The sequence below is a fragment of the Lissotriton vulgaris genome, chromosome 5 (genome assembly GCF_964263255.1).
Source record: "Lissotriton vulgaris chromosome 5, aLisVul1.2, whole genome shotgun sequence".
Taxonomy (NCBI): domain Eukaryota; kingdom Metazoa; phylum Chordata; class Amphibia; order Caudata; family Salamandridae; genus Lissotriton; species Lissotriton vulgaris.
In genome coordinates this window covers 476,885,480-476,908,642 of record NC_141693.1, presented here as the reverse complement: position 1 = coordinate 476,908,642, position 23,163 = coordinate 476,885,480, and the positions used below count along the sequence as shown (strand labels likewise).

The window sequence follows — 23,163 nt, the reverse complement described above, 5'->3', positions numbered from 1 at the left end:
AGGCACTGGCAGGCATGCGCTCGGGTAGTGCGCCGGGCTCAGATGGCCTCACGGTGGGTTTTTATAGGGCATTTAAGGACCTGCTGCTGCCACACCTAATCACCCTGTTTGACGCCATATGCGAGAACGGTGAAATGCCGACCACCATGCGGGAGGCGCTACTCATCACCATACCCAAGCCGGGTAAACCCCCCGATCTCTGCGGCTCGTATAGACCCCTTAGTCTACTCAATGTAGACGCCAAAATCTATGCCAAGGTCCTGGCCACCCGCCTGGCCCTGTTAGTACCTGGGTTGGTCGCCCCAGAGCAGTCCGGGTTTGTCCCGTGCAGGAATTTAACCTACAATATCAGAACAGTGTTAGGCGCGATGCAGCATATCAAGCAGGAGAATAGCGCATTGGCTATATTCCTTGATATGGAGAAGGCGTTCGATTCGGTTGAATGGCCCTTTATGGTTCGGGTGTTGCGCAAGTTGGGATTGGGCGAACAGTTCCTTCAACAGGTCGGCGCGCTGTACCATCGACCCTTCGCCAGGCTCCGCCTGGGTGACAGGGTAACGGACCCGATTGACATAAGCAGAGGCACTCGACAGGGCTGCCCATTGTCGCCGTTGCTTTACGCACTGGTGGCGGAACCCCTGGCGTGCGCCATGCGGGAGTACCACAGCCTAGAGGGGGTTAGCTTCCCTACATATAAGATCGGGATATCAACGTATGCTGACGACACGCTGTTGTACGTCAGAGAACCGGAAGTTAATTTGCCTGCGGTGCTCCGCGAAGTGGTCCGTTTCGGCTCGCTATCGGGCCTGAAAGTTAACTGGGACAAATCGATTGCGTTCCCGCTCACTCCGGTGACACGACAGTTCGACATGGACTACCCTTTGCACTGGTCCGCCGACTCAGTTCGCTACCTGGGCATTCAACTCCACTCGGACCCGGAAGTCCTTGTTCGAGACAACTACGGAGTAGCCTATAACAACCTAGTGGATGACGTGGATAAGTGGATCCGTCTCCCACGTTCCCTCTCGGGTAGGATTGCGCTAATGAAAATGGTGGTACTCCCCCGATTTCTGTTCCTCTTCCTGAATCTACCTGTGGTTTTATCTAAGACCTTCTTTCGGCAGCTCACCTCGGTGCTGGTGAAACTAGCTTGGGGGGGGAAACAGCCCAGGGTTAGTTGGAAGACTTTGATTCTGCCTTGCGAAATGGGGGGGCTGGGAGCGCCAAACCTAGAACGGTATTATAGAGTCGCCCAGGCGTCGCACTTATACTCATGGGTGCACGGTGACCCTCGGACCCCGCACCTTATACTGGAGCGGTTGTTTGCGGACCCGCTCCCTCTGCCTGCTACTGTCTGCCTGCCCACAGACCGCGCAACTGGCCGGATGGTCTCGCTGAAGGCGACCAACCACGCCTGGAATTGCCTAGTGCGCTCTCGGGGCTGCACTCTGCTTTACTCCCCGCTGTTACCGGTGGAATGGGCTCTATGGCTCGACCCGCTCGGTGAGAAGGGGGTGGTCAAGGCGCTGAGTTCTCTTGGTGTGACGAAACTGGAGGACCTTTTTGAGGGAGGTGTACTCAAAACCTGGGACCAGCTAATAGCTGCCGGGGCAGGCCACACTCTGCTACAAAAATTTCAATACCACAGGCTCCGCTCGGCCTTTCGTGAACTACTGGGCCCGGATTTGGAGGAACCAGAGGAGATCCCGGAACTAACGTATATACTGAAATCCACCTCAGCGGCGAACCTCATTACGCAGCTTAACAAGCTGGGTGTGACACAGCAGCGTCTGCAACCGTCGAAGGCCAGAGAGGCCTGGCAGGCAGACCTACAATCCCCCATAGATGATGGAATGTGGCGCTACTGCTGCACAAGCACGCGCAAGATATCTCTAAACGGACGGCACCGCTTGGTGCACTTCAAGTATTTACAACGAGTGTATTACACCCCTGCTCGCCTCCATCGCTATGGCCTCCGCGCCTCGGCCGAATGCGAACGCTGCCGGACTCCGACAGCTGATTTCTACCATTTGGCATGGCAGTGCCCAGGAGTGCAGGCATTCTGGGGGGAGGTCTTTGCGGAACTAGATCAAATACTGGGGGAGCCTTTACCTCGTGCCCCGGCTTTGGCGCTACTCGGTTATTCGAAACCACTAGCCCCGGGACTGCGTCGTCTGGTGGACATGGCGTTACTCCTTGCACGGCGGGTGATAGCGACCTGCTGGATGAGGGGGCCCCTCCCCACAAAAGCTAAATGGCTGAGGGACCTGCAGTACTGATGTACCCAGACGGAACTGTATAGCGACCTTCTTCCGCCCAGAAGCAGGCCCAAGAATTTTTGGGACCTTTACAAAGAATACACACAGAGGAGTGAGGAGGACAGCTCTGACACCGCTGAGGCGGTGGAACTGCAAGATAGAGTAGAAGAGATCGAAGCCAGCGCTGAACACGGTGGCACGGGGGAGGCGGGAATGGGGAGGCCTCTGGTTGACTGAGGGTGGATGTGAGAACCCGGGGATGGGCTGCTGGAGGATAGTAGAGTAAGGGCAGGTCTATAGGGGGGACGGGGTGGGGACACGGGGCAGGAACACTTGGGCGGTTGTATAGTTGGGACGGGTTAGGCAGACACACAGACACACACTAGCGGGTGGGGGGGCAGTTTGTTGGGCATTGTTTAATTTCTTATAGTAGACACGACGTTGGATCGCTGACTATCATATAGACAGGTTGATTGCCAGTTGTCACACCACTACAGTACACTACTTGTGTTGGGAGCCCTCGATTGGAATGGTTGTGCTGCTACTTTACTACCTCGCCGCCAGGCCTCCGGGATGCTGGCACTAAGGCTGTGTACGACTTACATCTAGCAGTTTCTGAGGACTTGGCGCCGATCCCGAAGTTAATTCATGCACATGTGTTAATGCTGGTGTTGTCAATGGCTTTGCTGTCAATAAAGATCTTTTGAATAAAAAAAAAAAAAAAAAAACTCACACTCCCAAGATCAGGACAATGAAAACCTGCATACTTCACCATTGTCTGAGGTGCTAAAAGGATCTGCAACATGCCCCCACAGGATGCCCCTCAACAAACAACTCTTGAACCCTTAGCGACCTTTTGCAGTACTGCTACCCCAGGAAAGATGTCTAAACACTATTTCTGTTTGTATGATCTTTCCTTTTTCTTTACGTCATGATTTTTGCACCTACTGATGCTTGTAAGTACTATACAAAATATGAATCACAGTTTCAAGAATGTTACATGCCTAACTATAGCTTGCGCTAATATCAATAAAAAAATTAAAAAATTAAAAACCTGGCAAATTTGATAAGTGCTGAACATTTTGACATCCTGCCTCCCCTATTTGCGATTATTAGTCAGTTTTCCTCTGTTCTTATCTAAGATTGAGAACATTGTCCAATCTCGATTATATTTACAAATCTTCTGATATTTTTGTTCTATGGTTCTTTATTACTTTTTTCCAACATTCGTACACTTGTATTGCATTTGCTTGAATCACAATATTTTGGGTACAGATCTTTTAAGAAAAAGAAGGTTGAACTTAAATTATGTACCATGTTTTTGAGAAGGAATATCAAAAAAACAGAACTACATTACACTGAGCACTTTGACACCATTTCCTTTAAAAATTGGATCAACACATTCATTGTGGGGAAGGAGGAATTAAAAAGCTTACTATCCAAAATCTTGCCCAACCACTAAAGCTAGTCTTAAAATTTAAATCACTTGTGAGCTGTGATTAATAACTGTTAGAAGTAAACATAAGAGCTATACTATCACAAATGCTGCAAAACAAATCTTTGCTAAGATGCCAAATTTCAAGAAATCAGAGGATACTGTGATTTTGAATCAAGCAACTAGGGAATCCTACCAAAGTGGCAAAAAAACAGAAGAACTCTAGACTACCAATAATAAAGAAAGCAACTCTAATGTTGCCAGAATCCAAAGATGACCAAAACTGGCCTGTGAGTTCTACGCTTACAGAAATGGAAAAACAATCTATAAATGTGACAATGGTATGCAGCCCCTCTTCTCCTATCAACTTTATTTTTAAAGTATTTTCCTTATCCCACTAAGGATGAAACAATTTTATTAAATGGTCCTGAATGCTTGAAATCATAAACGTAATAGTGCAATTGAAGGTTGTAAAAATGACTGACACAACCTTTGTACAGAAATGGTTAAAACACATCTCCTGCAATTTAAAGACCCATCCAGTTAAAAGATAAAAACATTGCTTTAACCCCTTCCACGCTCATGACGAGCTGGGCTCGTCATGGCGTAGCCTCCTCGCACGCTGATGACGAGCCCAGCTCGTCATGTAAAGTGCACTTCATAAAATCTCAGCGTGCGAGCAGAATAACGCTAGCGCGCATGAGGTTAATCCTCAACAATGCATCATCAGCAAACTGTAACAATATGGAATCCAGAATATCACGTAGAATTAGGTTGTAAAACCAAACAGGACAATCTTCACTAGATTCATAGGTTTTTTGTGAAGGAAAACTGTAGTTTGTATGACCTTATAGGCCAAGATAATCTGGATTACAATTTGAGTTAGTATTTATCTATGACTTTCTCATTTCATAAAAGGATGTGAACTATAGGTTCTGAAATAACCTTTTGCAGTATTAACATTATTGAAAAAGGTTTTCACAAAAACTGGGTTTAACTACTGTAAAATAAACCGAAACTTTAATACCCAAACATTCATTAGTACTAAAATGTCCATCACCTAAAATGAGACCATTTCAATCCAGCTAATGGGTTGAGGGAACCTGAGACTGAACAGTTTTTTGACTCAAGTGTGGGCAATACCTACATCACCATCACTGGAACATTCCCGATTTCTCTGAGCCTGTCAAGTGGCCATTCCTTTCCTGAAACATTACAAAACTTAGCAGACCTCCAGTGTGTAAAGACTTTTTGAGTAATATATTTTCAACATTGCACTGTTGCATTTAACATCAATGGCTGAGATTTCATATCTCTGTATTCAGGAAGGTATATGTTCTCTCACTAATAAACGTAAGGTTGAAAATCCATGTTGTGATTTAAACATTGGAACATAGAATTAAATATTAAAATTGAGGATGCAATGGTCATTAATCTCTTTAATTAAATGACAGCAACTTGAATGTGTATACCTTGGAGTCCTCCTGCATATTTTACAAATCTATATACAGCACTGAAGGAGGATGATGCTGATGCTTTTATGACTTGATAGCTGAATTACATACACAGCAAGGTGCTTGTTCCCTATCAAGGTAAACCATTCACCAGTTGAGCAATTTCAGACCAAAATAACTTAAAATGATATGCCCTGTTCAGGAAGTTCCAGAGCCCAACCCATATTTACTTGTTTCCTATATGATCAATTGGGAAGAACATTTCTGGAACTTACAGGGAATTAAAATGTACATTTTCCCAATGGCCACCCCAACAAAGGCTCATCAACCGCATCTACCTGCCATTACTCTACCTTGAATCACACCTTTGCAGATATCATGCTTTTCTTGCTTTGTCGCATCATTTACATTGAATATTTTCATTATTATTATTATCACCCTTAAATGTTTACTCTAGAATTGAATTGTGCACAACACATCCGTTTTCCATCAGGTCAGAGTAATCCGCTTCTTTTATCGAGAAGCTTTTGTCATCAAATGTTTGGCCACTTAGTGATTGATCTTCAGTCTTGCAGTAGCAGCAAAAATATTCTTAGAGTCACCAGTGCTCAACCATTCTTCACTTTGTTAAAGTGATACTGCGTTTCCAATCTTTTTTAAGAGAAATTATTAAAAAAACAATAAAAAGTATGCTGAACAAGGTAAAGGGGAATGGGTTTACCTTGTCGTCAAAAGGCAGAAGCAATATATGTAGCCTTTACATGGCCCTTGGTAAATCTACCATTTTATCTGCTCCTGATTTGTATTTCGCTATAACATTTTAACGAATAGTCCGAATAGTCCTATTATATTTCAAAAGGGCAATGTAAACTGTTCTGGTCACAAGTAGCCAAGGGCGCTAGCACCTCACCGGCTGTTAAACTTGCAAAATTTATTTCTGCTACTTTCTGGAATGCATATTTTGAAAAGATCTTAAAAACACCTCAGTCAGCCATTAGCCCTCCTAGCTTTGTCCTCTAAACATAAGACCACTTACTTTTGAGCATGTTTGTGATTTCATTACTAAATTAGACCATCAAGCTCTAATAGCCTGGACAGCCTAATACATTGAAAGAAAATTCAGCCTGCTGGGAATAGAATTTGGCTCTATTGAGCCGTTCAAATTTTGGTACCTTCATAATGCGCGGTAATTAGAGAGGCTCACTCATGACCGCTTGATTGAAGTAGGAAAGACTTGTAATCCGAAAGACTGTTGCATTTTGGATATGCATTGCTCACAATAAAGATATTACTCAAAGTCCTCCTTGGAGAGTTAAATCACTCTTGGAAAGTAAGCTTTTAGACAGAGGTTGTGGTGTGGCTGTACTGTGTATGTCTGGGCTTCTCAAGTGCATTCATCATGATTGAACGCTCGTTCTTGGTAAGGAAGTCGTTGGCCATGGGTATCTCTTTCCATTCAACAGCGTTTATATCATCTCCTGAATGATAGATGGGGCATAATGCTGATGTCTGCTGCTCTTGTGGTAATCACAATATACAAACTGAGTCCAGTTTATACCAGTGATGTTTTCATGCACCCACACTATTTAATCTTTACTTGTGTAATTTAGCAAATGCAAATAATTTTTCCCCTATAATGTGTTCAACGAAAATTAGAGCATAATATTACCCAGATGATCTAGTGATCTAGTCAGGACCCCCTAGGACTGCAACCAACATTGGGCATGCTGGCTATCACCACTAGCAAGAATGGATTAAAGAGAATGTATGACTAAAGGCAAATTATGATCACTAGATCACAAATATTGAGGAAAATAGTTCATTGGCTGTGTGACATTGCTGTTGCCAACAGTGGCGTAGCTGGGGGGGCACTCTGCCCCAGACGGCAAGAGTCTTGGGGGCGGCGGACGACCCTCCCTACCCCCGCTCTTACCTGCGCCCGACGTGGCCTCGAGAACCGCCAGGACCCCACACACTCTTCGGTCAGGCCGCCACAGGCCGCAAACGCAGGAGCCACCACGATTCGCCTAAGGTCTAGCTACGCCACTGGTGGCCAACCATTACATGTATGTGAGAATACATTTCAGTTTTATGTTCACGTAGGGTCCAGCAATGTCTGCCAAGGAAACTTACTTAAATAATTTCAATAATGGATTTACCAACTAAAGCTACAAATCTAGTGGCCTTACTTTTCAGACTTTTACTAACATTTGGCATTGTGGTTTTGCCACTTTTGTGTACAACCATGACTCAAAATACTAGTAGATGTTTACAAAGCCATGCAAGGGGAGATTTGCACCACCTTGGTGGCTTTTTTAAGAAATGTGACGCAACACAGTGGATTCCTACCTATTGCATTACATTTCGTTCTTGGAAGAGCAGGCACCCTCACAATGTGGTGCACGTGTGCCTGTATTGGGGCTAGGCTGCCTGAAATGTGCCAGTGCTATGAAAGAGCAAAAGTTTCCATATCTTAGTAGATATCGTGCATTTCTGCTCTCTCCGTTTCACACAACACATGCCCAGCAAGTTGGCTTGCTGCACTTCGTTGCATGAAAGGTTAGTAAATCTGGACCCAAGTTTCTATCTGTTGTAAACTATAGAGTGCACCTTTAGCTAATTAAACATTCTAAGATAGTTTACAAAAGAAAATCCAAGCCATAGTAGGCACTAGTCCTGTTTAGTGCATTTAGTTCAAAGAAAAATTTATTAAAATAATGGAATAATGGCAACATAATATACAAAGAGAAAACAATAAGAATAGCATGAATATAAACTGAGAGCAGTATAAGAAATGTGATGAAATAAAATGAGGGGAGGGACAAAAAAGAAAGGGAGGAGAGGGAGGCTAAAAATACAGGGAGATAACAATGAGGCTGAAACTTTAAAAAGTACAATCATTGAATCTACATAACATTAGAGGCAGTGCACAAATATGCAGATAAATAATCATTAATGAATAAGAAGGAACAAAAGGTTATTCAAGGGGGTTTCGAAACTAGTACATTTAAAGACTCTAAGGTTGGAATTTGGTGCTAGATTAGATTGGGTGATAGTCTAAATGTCTTTGATGTGTTGGTTCTTGTAATTTATTCAAGCTAACAGTCACCTGTTATGTTGGATTTGAGCAGAGCTTTGTTCATCTACATTTGATAATGTACAGTGACAAATTCTTTACAATATTAAGTAGATTGCTTTATTAGGCATACCCAAAGTTTTGGATGGTAACATTCTTAGGTTTTAAAGTTTCAATTGAAATTGAGGACAGTTGCATGAAAAAAAAATAGTTGATCTGTCGATGGTCACATAGAGAGAAACATTAAGAAGTTATTCTGCATGTTAAAATGGGTTTCCTTATTTACCCAACTAGAAGCTGTTAAAGTGCTCTACCCAGTGGTTAATTTGCACCGGTGGTTGCCTGTGGGACCCATTGGCACTTTTTTTTGTAGACGGGCACATTTTTCCCATCTTATATTTACAGAGAGCAAAAGAAGGCAAAGCACACAAATTGGAAAGATGGAGGAAGAGAAGGGCGGAAAAATCGTTACAAAGGGAGAAAGCAGGGACCAGCAAAAGTGAGATAAAGGGGCACAGAGTGTATGGCAGTGGATTTAAGAGACCTGAGGTGGACTCCAGATTATGCAGCCTTGGCATGCAGCACACCACCTTTAATTTCACTGGCTTCTAATCAGATATTTGGGCACCGGAATGCTTTCTTTTACAAATTAAGCACTGGCTGTACCAAATTATTACTGAATTATGGCCCTGACTGATATCCAAGCTGTGAATAAGAAGTATAAGCGCAATCACATCAGGAATCAACCTTTGAAATCTTAGTAATAAAATCCTGATGGGTTTACTCAACCTTTTTTCCTGTCAAGGTCTATGAAGTAACATTAAATTGAATACCAATGGCCATCATCATTAAATTGGCCCCTCTGATGTTATGCTGTTCGATTTTGGCAACCTGGAGGCCTCCCTGTATAGAGATTCCATCCTGGATTATTTTGCTTGTGTAAAGGTCTGCATATCTCCTGGCTTAGGTATGTAAAGGATATGTGTTACAAACTGGGCAGACCTAAAATCTTTTCCTCAACTGCCAATATCACTGTGAAAGAAAAAAGCTGGTTAAAATCTACTTTTATTGATTTCATTAAAAAGGAAAGTGAGGTGTCCGAGCTGGGGAAGTCCGCTAATAGAGAGTACCTGTGGTTATGGTCCCGAAAGTTAGGGACAGGTAGCGATAAATATCGCTATTGCTTGGTTAGAGACAAAAATGTATCGCCGTCCTGCGGCGATTTTTATCGCAGATAAACCTTGGTATTACCAAGGTTTATCGCAAATGCGATAAAAATCGCCCGCAATGCATGAATATCGCTGAAAAGTCCGTGATATTCAGGCATTACCGAGCTAATGCTCTTAGCCATGTTATCCACCTACCATTGGATAACATGGCTAAGAAATGCTCAGGGGCAGGTGTTAGCTTTTGGAGATATTCGTGCTTAGCGCGAATATCTCCAAAAGTTGGTAATAGGAGATAGCGATGTTAGCGGCTGTTTCCAGTCACTAACATCTTGGCACGCCCACTTTGCATGTCATTAGTGATAAATATCATTGACATGCAAAGCAGGGCCCAAGATGGTCGCTATCTCCTACTAGCTGTCGCTAACTGGTGTTAGCGACAGCTAGGTAATAGGGAGATAATTTATCTCTGCTTTCTTGGCTTTTAAAGCCAAAAAAGCGGAGATAAACCCCCTTGATAATATGCCCCAGGGTTCTCCTTACCAGGTGTATGCTGGGCCACCTTAGATTCCCCCCCTACTGTCCTTTCCCTTAGGCCAGTTTGACCCGGATACAATTTCAGCCTGCTTTTTTGATGAGCGCTCATTGCAAACCTTGGCGCATTTTGGGTTTTTTGAAGTTTCTTTCGCAGCGTTACTAGAACGTTTTAATTCCACTTTTGAGGGGCCCCTCGCCTTCTTGACATATGACTGTCCTTTGTATTTACAGTCGAAACACACTCTTAAGGTTTGTTTCGGCTTAGCCACTTTTCTGAAACATGCACTACAGAATAGCTGTACCATATTGTTTTAATTAGCAGTATTTGTTTTGCTAATCGTGATTGCCATCTGGTTATGCACGCTCATCACTTGTGAAGGATTGCTTTTGTTTACTCCTGCACTTTATATTTATTGATGTTTTTCTGCTGTAAATGTTGAGCTGTTGGACGGCGTGCATTTGGAATCTGGTTGTATGATTTGCAGTCCTGGCTCAACATTTTGCACTTTTTTTGGCTGTTTTTTATGGTTATTTTATTAATCTACCAACTGATTTTTATGAACATACTTGCTGTATTTTTATGATGCATTTCATGTTTCTATGTGATTGTGCTTTTATAGTTTTTATATGAACTAAAATAAAGCTAATAAAGCTGAAATTACAATAAATATCTTTTATTAGGGCCAAAGTTGCCCTTAGTCGCACATGTGCTTTACAAAACACAGTTACTTAGGTGTGGCAAGACTGCTATTGAATAGTTTGATCACATTTTATTGGACTCTTTACCAGTCCTTTTGCAAATCACTGCTTGCAAAAGGTTTACACATTTTGTTGTGCTTACCACATCCATTGCGTTTTCCCAAGATAAGGGCACCACTTATAATAGGCGCTAAGGGCTAGATGTAGGTAATTCTATTTTACCACTTCTTAAATACCGAATTTTACCGATTTGGTATTTAAGAAGTGGTAAAATAGAGGGGGGGGGGTGTAGGTATTACAGATTCTGTAAATACCGAATCATTAAGATTCGGTATTTACCGATTCTGTAAATACCGATTCGGTAATGCCCATTGATTCCTATGGGCATTGAAGCTCATAGGAATCAATGGGCATTACCGAATCGGTATTTACCGAATCGGTAAATACCGATTCCAGCAAGGGTGCAGGGGGTGTCACTTTGACACCCTCTAGCACCCCAAATACAGGCATGTGTGCCATGTGGCACACAGACTTGCCCTAAGGGCATGGCTGTCTGTCACATGGCATAGGTGTGCATGCACACATGTGCATGCACACCTGGATTCGGTATGTTACTACCCAATTGGATTGGGTGGTAAAATACCGAATCTGAAAGGCCTTTGGGACTCAGAAGAGTCCCACCTACATCTGGGTTTTACCGAATCGGTAAAATTACCGATTTGATATTTTACAGAATCGGTAAATTTACCGATTCTGTAAATTTACTGAATCTGTAAAATAATGCCCCTACATCCCAATCACCAAATATCGGTCGGTAACGGCCGAATTCGGACGTTACCGACCGGTATTTGGTCTCCTACATCTGGCCCTAAATATCCCAATGTGAGTATTTTATGAATTGTTGTGTGATTTCGTACCTGGGTCAGTGCTGATATGGGTAAAGTGGCCTCTGTTTAGAGTGGTACTACAGATGAGAATGCTGGCCTGAGCATTTACTCATGATATAGACTATTTGCAAGCATTCCTTCCACCACCTTTTATATGTTTGATGTAATGATCTAAGTGGTAAGGGTATGCCAGAACATGTTCTCCAGGCTCTCTGGTGCACATGATCCACGCTATTTCTCATGGATGAGGCCAGGTATGTCTAAAGTGGGTCTGGGGTTGCTTGTGTCTCTTAATGAGGGCTTCGCCTATCAGTACTACATGGACTGTTCCCATGAGGATCAGGGTCTGTACTGATTGGTACAGGATGCGCTGCTGTGTGTTGAATTGCTACCGAGAGCGCTTGTCAGTGGATCCAACTATAGGCAATCATTTTCCAATCACCTTTTGCATGTTTGTGGACTGATATTATGCCTTCATATGGTCTATATGGATTGTGAATAAACATTAGAACTAAACAAAAACATATTCATAAAATACCAATTTTCATTTATGCTGTCTTGTTTGTCTTTGTTTCTTGTGGAAGAGGTGTTACACTGAAATTAAAAAAGCTGAGATACAGATGTATTGGTGTTTCCAGGGGAATGAATACCACTGTGTGAGCTGTACTGTAAACTGCAATAATGGTTCCTCAGTATTGATGGCATGGATGAGCTCACTGGGCAATTCAAAGATTGCTAGAGCAATAGTTCTACATTTTTCCCTCAATAACATTGTAAAATGATATTGTCTAAAGGAAATCTTTTCCTTGTATTGCAGGCTTTTAGGGAACAAGCTATAAGGATTTAGTAAGCGATTTATTTACAGGTCTATCGGCCAGATTCATGAAAGACCCGTTTTGTGAGTCTGAAATAGCGATTCATAAGGAATCGCTATTACAGACTCACAAAACGTGATTCATGTAGGAATCGCAAAATTAAATGTGATTCCTACAGATTCCTTATTTGCGATTAGCAAATTGCTAATCGCAAATAAGGAATAACTCCCCATTCATTCCTATGGGCCAAAAGGCCCATAGGAATGAATGGGGAGTATTCCTTATTTGCGATTAGCAATTTGCTAATCGCAAATAAGATAGCGATTTGAAGGGTGCCAGGGGTGTCCAGGGGACACCCTGTAGCACCCCTTAAATGCACATTTCAACAGGTATTGCGCACACACATGTCCTAAGGACATGTGTGTGTGTAACATGCAACTTAGAAAAATGCTTTTAAAAGCATTTTTCTAAGTTTTCGCTATTTACCACGAGGTTTGACCTCACGGTAAATAGCGGCCGAAATTTGCGAATTCGCATTTTTAAAATGTTTCAAGAATAGCATTTAAGGAATCTCTAATAGAGATTCCTTAAATGCTATTCCTCGCAAATTTGCAAGTTTCTAAATAGCGATTTTTGCATTTGGGATGATGAATCCCAAATGCAAAAATTCCACTCGCAAAGGGCCAGATTCTCAGAATCTGGTCCTTTGCGAGCGCAAATATGATTGATGAATCAGGCTGTATATGTGCTAGTTTCTAACAGATGGCCAAACGTTTCAAAATCCTGTTGGCGGAAAATGCAAAAGTGCTGTCAAAGAATGTGCCTAATGTGTGACATGTCGAAGTGAAAACCTTGCCTGTAAAAAGGCACTGTGCACTGTTCCGGTGGGCAAGCAAGGCTCCTCTAGACAATTATCCTTGCAATTTGCTAGTTCAGATAGACTGTGTGTTGTCTTCTGTTGTCGGCCATGTTTGAAGATTAGCTGATGCCTTACAGCTAACGCTTCAAGCACACAGAATCTTGTTCCTGATCCATTGGCTTAATGTGCCCTTGCCAGTTCCAAAAGCCACAGCCCCCATATGTGCATTTATCTGGATTTTATCATTGCAGCTTCCTTTGAGCAGAAGCTTTCATCACATGCCAGGGTCTGCTCTGCTCTGTGCGGTCTTTCTGCTATCTGCAGCCTTCTGGCATCCTTCAATCACATCCATTGTTGAACTGACACACAGTGTTTGTGTACAAGCCATTGAGCGGCTTTCAGGAAGGGAACTGCTGATATGGCCAAACCGCAGGGTGTTTGTTCTCAGGGTGAGGGGGTTGGGCTTGTATTTTTACTTTGAAGGGATTCCCGTCAATTTCAGTGACGGGAAACTGCGGAGCAAGACGTGGGAGGGATAATAATTATGGGGCAGGCAATTTGAGTGTCTGAGTAGATCTGGAACTAATGGCAGGGTTTCTGAAGCCCAGCACATAAGTTGAGTGCCCGGTGGCATGGTGAAACAAATGTACAAGAAGGGCATCTGATGATGCCAGTCAACGACATGCTATTAGAATATACAAAATTTGAAAGTGGAAGTAGTGGGATCATAGCATTGCCTAACGTATTCTGAATCAAATTTGATAAATAAAAGTGAGAAATGTTAAGAGACCCCTGTTAGATTTGGGGGTCTCTAGTTGTCAATGGTATTCACCTTTGTCCAAATAGGGACCCTTGCTTCTAAGTCAGGATAAGGGGATTACACTCCTAAATAACTCATGCTCACCCCCTTGGTAGCTTGGCACGAGCAGACAGGCTTATCTCAGAGGCAGTGTATTAAGCATTTGTGAATATACACAGTAATACAGTGAAAACCGTACAGATGGAAACAACAAAGGGTTTATAAAAATAAGTATTCTTTATATAGACTTAACACAAGACCACAAACGACAGAAATCCAGAATACTGTACTTAAGATTGACTTAAAGATGGTAAAAATTACTTAGTTCAAGTTGATGATACATGCGACAAAGTTCATAACAAAGTACCTGGATAGTAACACAAAGTGAACAAAAGGGGAGATGCGTCCGTTCCATGATCCGGGGGAAATGATGCGTTGGGCCTCAATGCTTGCGCAGTGTGGGGGATGCTTTGTGATCCTTACCGGTTTCGGAGGTGATGCGTAGATTCTCGGCCTGCGGGCCCGTTGCGATGCAAGATGGTGCCTTGATGCAATGTGATGATCCGGTTGCAATGGGAGAAGATGGCGCCCTTGAAGCGACGATGCGATGACGCTGCGATTACAATGCGTAGGCGCCCTGGCAGCCTTGCGATGACACTGTACTTTGGAGCCGTGACAGGCCCTGTGACACGTTTCTCCGGTGATGCGATGGCGACTCTCTCGATGGTGTCACGCTTCTCTGGTGATGCGGCGAAGGCTCTCTTCGCTGGTGATGCGACGATTTCAGCTGCGGTGGCGACACGCTTCCTCTCGATGCGTCGTGCTTCCAGCTCCCAGCGACACGAAAATGTCTGTAGATAGAATTCCGAGCAAGGACATTCAGAGGGGAGCTATAGATGAAGTCATTTGTCCCTGAGACTTCAGCAGGAGGCAAGCACAGTTCAAGCCCTTGGAGAATATTCTGTAGATAATGAAAGTCGTTAAAAAGGTCCTTCTCCTTTCCTTGGCAATTAAGCAACCACTACAGGGCAACCCAGCAAACCGCACACTGGCAGAGGGGTAGTCAAACTCCTGCAGTTTCCTTGGTTCTTCTCCTTGGCAAAAGGTTTCTTGTTCCAGAAGTGATCTAAAGTTCTTGGGACTGGGTCCGAATATTTATACCCCAAAAATCCTTTGTTCTCTGAAGGCAGAGAGGCCTCTGCCTAGTCCACACCAGTTCCTGAGCACTTTGTTTACGTGACTCCTTCCTTCCTTTCACTGTGCAGGGCAGAGGCATCAGATGCCCCACGGGAGGTGGAGCCAGCACTGGGGGGGGGGATGCATAGCACTGGATCACTTTGGTGACATGATTCCTTCTCTCCTTTCACTGTGCAGGGCAGAGACATCAGAGACACAACAGGAGGTGGCGCCAGCATTGTAGAGGGAAGGCCCATCCCTATTCAGGTCCCAGGTGCAACTCCTCCCTCCCTTCTAGATGCAGATCTCTCTATTCACCACAGGGCTGTCCCAGCCTGTCTCCTGGAATTCCCCAGCCCTGTCACTCACAAATGCCAGACAAGGAATACACAATCTAGCAGAGGCAGGCCTGGACAGTTAGGCACGAAAATACCTACTTTCTAAAAGTGGTATTTTCAAACACAGAATGTCAAAACCAACTTTACTAAAATATGTATTTTATCATTCTGAGTTCAGGCATACTAAATTCGAATTTCTACCATGTTCCCGGAGTCAGTTAGGATTATAAGAATGTAATAATCTACCTGCCCATTCTGGCCTATGGAGAACAGTTTGCCTTTAAATAGTGAAAAAAGAAAATGGCTGTAATTCACTATTAGGACATGTTACACACACCAGAGCATGTCCTACCTTATATTTACAATGCACCCTGCCCTTGGGCCTACCATAGGGGTGTCTGATATGAAGCAAAGGGAAGGTTTAGGGACTTGCAAGTGGGTGCACTTGCCAAGTCGACATGGCAGTCCCAGACTGCACACAGGCCTTGCAAAGGCAGGCCTGAGACACACTTTACAAGCTGCTTCTCTGGGTGGCATAACAAGTGCTGCAAGCCCACCAGCAGCCTTTGATTTACAAGCCCTGGGCACACGTGGTGCACTGTACTAGGGTCTGACAAGTAAATCAAATAACCCAATCATGGAGTCACTAATCAACACATCCATTTAACATAGGGAGTACTTGCACTGTGGCACTGAATAGCAGTGGCACAGTGCCCAAAACATATAACCAGAAGAAACATATCAAAACAGAGGAGGTAATCTGTCAAAAAATGGAAGTGAGACTCACGCCAATGATGCAAAGTCTAACAACCCCGAACTAGGCAAATGGGAAACATCCTTATTGCAAAGGAGAGGAAAGGATTCAAATGTCTTTTGGTTTGAGAATGCTGGTGCCTGTCCTGCTTGTAGGCTGATGGAAAAAGCCAGAGCATACTTCAATTGGATCAATTTGTTGAGTAATATACCCATATCCTATTCACAAGGCAGGTGTGATCTGCTAACCTATGCACATATGGTCCAATCCACAAACTTTGTGTTCATAGACATATGTTATCGCTGAATTTGGCTCGGTTATGGCTGCCAGGTGCACACAAAAATGATACTTAGATAGCATAAACGTTTTACGACTAAAAGTATGCTGTGAATATGTATGGTTGTGCAGCTGCAAGTCCCATGCAAGAAGAATGGGTGAATCAAGAGGCGATTGTTTTTGAACTTGTGAATTTTTGGGCATTAAAAACCTCCACTCCAATCATTGGCCACATGGAAGCAGTAGAAGATTTACTCCAGAAAAGAGTTTGGATGAATCCTAATCGACTGTGGGCTGGAGAACAGAACATCCCCAAATGTTTTGGGTATATAAGGCAGTGGTTGAAGTGGGCGGGAACGGAGGGGTATGACATGCCTCTTCTTTTCTGATTTATGAAATACCGTTCCCCAACTTTTTGTAAAAAGCAACCATCCCTGGAAGGTTAATTACGATATTTTAAATGTTTCAGCTAAACGGTCATGCTGTGAGGCTCCTGTGCTGTGAAACCGAAGCTGGGCAGACAGCTGAACAAACCTTTCTGCCAGGGTATCTGCTTCCCTCAAAGAAATGCAAATGTGCACAACTAGTTAATCTGTAAATATATAGGATACTCTGCAAATGTAAAGGCCGCTTGGGAGCAGGTACAGACTTTAATTGATCAAATCACTGGATGCTTTGTGATGACAAAAATGTATTCTTTTTGAGTGGTAGTGCAAAGAGTTAACAACTGAGCTATGTAGTGTGTGGTTGAATTGAAATTGTATTTATACATTGCTTACTACCCCTGACGAGGTGTTGAATTTTGCATTACATACAGTCTAGGTATTACTAAAATCTACATTTTGGAAGCACCATTTTATCATAAACCCTTTTGTGCATTTTGTAGTAATATATATTTTACTGTATGCAATGCAAGTTTAAAATAATGACATATATTCACACAGGCCCTGACCTCCTAGCACAGAAAATACACAAGTTACTATTCTCCAGTACACCAACTGAGATTTAATTCCGTGGCAAACCGGTTACACACAGGCCTCTGCAGTTTAGTAACTAATAGAGGTTTCATGAGCACAATAGTGCATTTTCCACTGAGTAACAACTTTTTATTTATTTTTCATTTAAGCTGCTCGTGAAAGAACAAAAAAAGTACAGAATATTTTCTTTTTTTAGCCACACCTTTGACCCTGCCACCCACGCTCACTGAATCCACCCCATTGCATGCAGCATCACAGTTCTCATATGTTTTTTAATGCACTTTGACCAGTCTTTCAGGGGGAAAGATTTCTCAATGTGGGAAAATGATTTCTCTAAGCGTGCAATTACCCCAAGAGGGACACAGAAACTTGGGAAAATGTTACATTGTCACATGCCATTCCCAGCAGTACTCCTGGAAAGATGCCCCTTATGCAGCTTTCCAAGTACACAATTAGGTATTGATATGATTTCTCAAAACTCATGAATCTACACCCGAGCACAGGAGTATGCTTAGTGACGTAGATGTACACGTTGTCTTTGTGAATGGGGTTCAAAAACAACTTGCTTCTGTTAGGAAGTTCAGCCCAGAACCAGGGAGGCTGTCTAAGGAACCACAAGTAATTCAGACCCTATTCAGGCTCAATCAATGCATTTATATAGCGCGCTACTCACCCGGAGGGTCTCAAGGCTCAGTGTTTGGTGCCCAGCCGAAAAGCTTTAGTCTCAGTTTTACCTGTAGTTTGTGAATTTTGTTATTTAAAATATTGTGTGTCTCACCAAAAACAAGAATAGGTACACCTGAAATGCCCCACTGTGGTGTCGGGAGGGGGCACCTACCAGGTAGTGTTCTTGCTCAGATAGCGGTTTGCTCACTTAGACTCACAAACTCTACTTTACACTGTTAGGAGCAATAAACTGCCGGAGGGCGAACTTGTTCATTTATATTGGTTATTAATAGATTGCTACAAATCATTAAGAGCGAAAAATAAAGAGTTGCCATGGAATCTTGACTGAAATACTCGTCCTCATGCTTAATCCTTACTTATAAGTGAACTCCTAGAGTTTCCAACTAACTAACTCCCAAACCTGGAGTTACATAGACCCCGAGTATAGATTACTCGGGCCGGGGTGGGGCTGGCGGTGGGAGGCGGGGGGGGATATTGCAGGGGATACAAAGTTAATGCCTTTATATCTATAAAGGTGAAATTATATTGCCTTCAGCCATGCATATGTATCACTTTTTCAGGCATCTCTTTGTGCCATATTGTATGGTTTTATAGTGTTAACACGTATTCGCAACTGTCCACGATTGATGCAACTCAAGCACTTTTAGAGAAGAAGGTACTCAAATTTATCTGTAAAGTTGCTGATTTGTATTTTTTGTTTTTTAGTAACATTACTTTCTGTTTCTTTCTCCCTATTTTCTCTTACCTTGCCATCCTCTCTGGTTCCAGTGGGATTCAATCAATGAAATGGATGAGTTTTTCAGCCCTATTCACACGTACCAGGTCTGTAACGTGATGAGTCCAAACCAGAACAACTGGCTGAGGACTAACTGGGTGCAAAGGGAAGGCGCTCGGCGTGTTTACGCAGAGATCAAGTTCACTCTCAGAGACTGTAACAGCATGCCCGGCGTGCTAGGGACCTGCAAGGAGACCTTCAACCTCTACTACCTGGAGTCTGACCGGGACCTTGGTTCTAGCACGCGGGAGAACCAGTTTGTCAAGATAGACACTATTGCGGCGGATGAGAGCTTCACCAGTGTGGACCTTGGGGTAAGGCGCCTGAAACTGAACACAGAGGTCAGGGGAGTGGGGCCTCTGATGAAGCGGGGCTTCTATCTGGCCATTCAGGACATTGGGGCATGCATCGCCATTGTCTCGGTCAGAGTGTACTACAAGAAGTGTCCGGCAATGGTGAGGAACCTAGCCTCGTTTTCGGAGGCAGTGACAGGGTCTGACTCCTCATCCTTGGTGGAGGTGCAGGGAGAGTGTGTCGGGCACTCGGAGGAGAGAGACACACCAAAAATGTACTGCAGCGCAGAAGGAGAATGGCTCGTCCCCATCGGGAAATGTGTCTGCAGTGCTGGTTATGAGGAGCACATAGATTCATGCATAGGTAAGTGTGACTGACTGGAGTTTGCTGCTTTATGGCTTGCTGATGTATGGTGAATCACTGACTACTATCTCTTTTACTTTGATTTAATATTCAGGCAGTTTCAAGCAAAGTAAATCATACCTAGAGCATTTATCCGCACTCTCACTGTCTATCTGCAATGTTAACCCTGCACTTCATTAATAAATAACATTAACAAAATCCATGAACAGCTCCCAGGGCTGTATAATAGTTCTCAGCATAACATCTATCTATCCATCCATCCATCCATACACCCTTGTCTTGGCGAAAGTTTACATGCATTGCAAAAACAAGTCCCTTATTATGAGTGGCCTCTTAAGTTCCTTGAAGCCCTTAATGGCAACTACAATCTCCATTGGATTTATGCAGTCTTCAGGAACAACACATATTTGTTTTGTTTAAGGTTGAAAGCAGCCAAAATCTCTGGGAGAAATTCCAGAGCAGAATGAGGAGTTATTGTGGGCTAATTTGCCCCCCGTAGATACCAATACCCTAATATTGATATCTCTTGGGGTGGTGGGCTTTTATTACTGATCGGAACACACTGCCATCCATAATGAGGGCCTAAATGTGTAACTTTACTTGTATATTCCATTGTGCCAAATAATTCAATGAAGCTGATCTTGAAACATTGAAGTACAAAAAAGGATAATCACAGAACAGATTGGTTCTGCTAACTAATGCGCCTCTAAGACTTTGGTAGTGTTCTTTATTTTGCCTGGTGGCATGCCCACTGGTGTAACACAGGCCCCGCAGCCACCGCAGTGAGGGCGAGCCCGAGCTCCAGAGGCTCCCCTCAGGCAGTGTTCACGGGTGGTGGCTGAGAACTCCTGATTGGGTCTGGAGAGTGTGGGCTCCCTCCATGCATCCCTCGAGTTTAGGTATGCCACTGGGGATACCATTTACATCAGGTGTGGAGATTGTGTTTGTGCAGGAAGGGGCACCTTCCTGCACAAAAACAATCATTACAGGCATTTTCCTCTTTCAATGCGTGCTATAGAATGCAGCACGCATTGAAAGAAGGAAAAAAGGAGGAGAAATGAAAACATCTCTCCTCGTTGCGCCTCGCTACTCCACCTCTAGGGTGGCGTAGCATTCAGACGCATCTCCAGATTTGCGATTTCTCGTAAATCTGGAAATGTGTCTTGTTCCATGGGTGATGCGTGGGAACACCCACAGCAACACCCATGGAACGCCCCTTCAATGCAAAGTGCTGCGTGTTAAGGGGCCGTATTTACAAGGAGAGGAAAAGTCATGCAGGGTGGCTTTTCCTGTCCTTGTAATTATGGAGGAGCCCCCTGTGCCACCAGTAGGTAACGAAAAGTGACGTATTGGTAGCGCAGGGGGCTTGTAAATCTGCCCCTGGAAGTTAAACTGTCTGCAGTGTTCAACAGTCTGGTTAGTAGGCCCTCGATGGTGATAACATTGCGGTAGCCAAATTTGATCATAATTCTAGATCACACAACTAAAGAGTAATTTTCTGTCCACCATTAAGGGTTACCTCAGGGCAGAAATATGCAGGTGAAAAACAGCACAGGGATTTCTGCATCAATTGTTCACAAAGGCTCAAGGCCTAAAGAAAATGTTAAGTGCTTTTGCTAAGATTGTTGTTTACATTTTCATGTCTTTTTCCAATAATGATTTTTTTTTCGTAGTATAGATTGTCTTGGGAATTATTGATTTATATACTTTTTCCACGGTTTTAGACCATCAGGTAACTAATCTTTGTACCTCTCTGGGTAGCATTGATTGAATGCGCTGAAATAATGTCTCAAAATATATATTTTGTATATATTGAGGTTAGTTCCATTAAGAGAAGTTATTTGAAACTTCCAAAAATCGATGCACTTCTCGAGTTATCTGATAAAGATTGCTGCTTTGGTAATATTTATGAAATTCCTGCTTTAATAATATTTTCAGGGAAGCCTTCATTAGTTGAAGCATTTTTTTAAATTGTATTTATTTATAGGATTTGTATAGTGTGCACAACATTTTAGAGCACACGAAACGGAGAGATCATTAATTAGGGTGAATTTGAAGAAAGTGCAGAACTCATTTGGATTCACAGCAAGGCCAGAAATTATTCAAACATTAGAGACCAATGACATATGGCTTGAAGGAAAGGATTTTCTAGCACTGCCTAAAAGGTTAAGGAAGAGAATAATGTCCACTTAGGGAGTGTGGGAGAAGTCTGAAGGCTTATAGCAGCTTCAGAGACACATATACAGACTTGTTTGTTTCTCCTTAAGGTTTGAGATCCCAATTGTTAGACTATCCTGATACATCCTGAGATGTTTAACTGTTGGTGATCCATTCACTGTATATGATGGCACACAACACATGGGAACATGACTTTACAGTTTTATTAAATAATTCAAACACACATGTTAATATGCTATAGCTAGAAGTAACAATGGTCACTGATGTCGGTGAGACAGGACTGTAGCATTAGGACATCATTTACAAGTGGAAGCAAGCTACTGAAAAATGTCATACAATGCCATTACAGGATTGTGCCTTGTTTTGTGATTGCATCAATATAGTGCTTATTATCCATTCAAGACGCCAAAGTACTTTCCATGGACAAGGATGCATTTTAGACATTGAGCAGCAGCTCTGTGGGACATGGGGAACACTCCAACTGGCAAATTTCTATTTTGCCAGGATTGCTGATTATCCTCACACCAGCCCTCCTATTGGTAACGAATCATGGAAATTCCCAGTTTTGTTTATGCTTTTCACAATGAGACTCTACTGACAATAATTAAAAATCTCGCCATATAGAGAAAGTTCTATCAAATGGACATTACCGGGAAATATTTTCCTAAATTAAGAACATTTTAGCTCTGAACATGGAAAATGTTGTAAATTCATGTGGGTAAGCCATTCCTGTCTCGTTTACCAATCTATTTTTCACCTACATAACCACATTAAACAGTATGGTAAATTTACTTGTGCCGGTGTTGATAGCGGTGAAAAATATGGCACCTTGAATAATCCTTAATTTTTTAATGAAATTTTGTGAATGTCTTACATATTTCTTTCTTGATTTCATTTACTAGTTGTGATGTATGTATAAAACATGCATGTAAAGTGACATAAAGCTGCATAGTCTCAACATGGCAAAACTTTTTTGGGAAGTAAGTGTATACTTTCTATACAAAACCAATGCTAGACAGCACACTTTTGTATCATGGTGCAATGGTGTGTGCATGGCTCTAGGAAGTCTGTGCACCAACACGGGTATAGAGTGGCAGAAGGCCATATTTAGTAAATATGTTTATGTTCTGCTTTCTTTCCCTTGTTCAATGCAGCTCAGTAACCCTTGTTGTTGGGCGGCATTGTGGTATATTCCAGCAAATCTGCACTGCAGTACTTTACCTAGTCATGGGGCCCTGATTTTAGATGGCGTCCTTTCAGTTGAATGGGGAAATTGTGTTATATTACTGGGCTTTGCCAGTATGAGCAGGGACGGGGTAATAACAAAATCTGTCATCAGTGGATGCGTTTGTATCTTGTC

At 43.0% G+C, this 23,163-nt stretch overlaps 1 protein-coding gene across 1 annotated transcript in view; it reads left to right on the top strand.

The window, feature by feature from the left end:
• EPHA8 (EPH receptor A8) overlaps positions 1–23,163 on the top strand; it is a 1,186,163-nt gene that overhangs the window by 551,175 nt on the left and 611,825 nt on the right. The window contains exon 3 of the mRNA XM_086920110.1: positions 18,962–19,625. Within this exon, the coding sequence (XP_086776236.1) occupies positions 18,962–19,625 (664 nt within the window). The remainder of the gene's footprint in view (positions 1–18,961; positions 19,626–23,163) is intronic.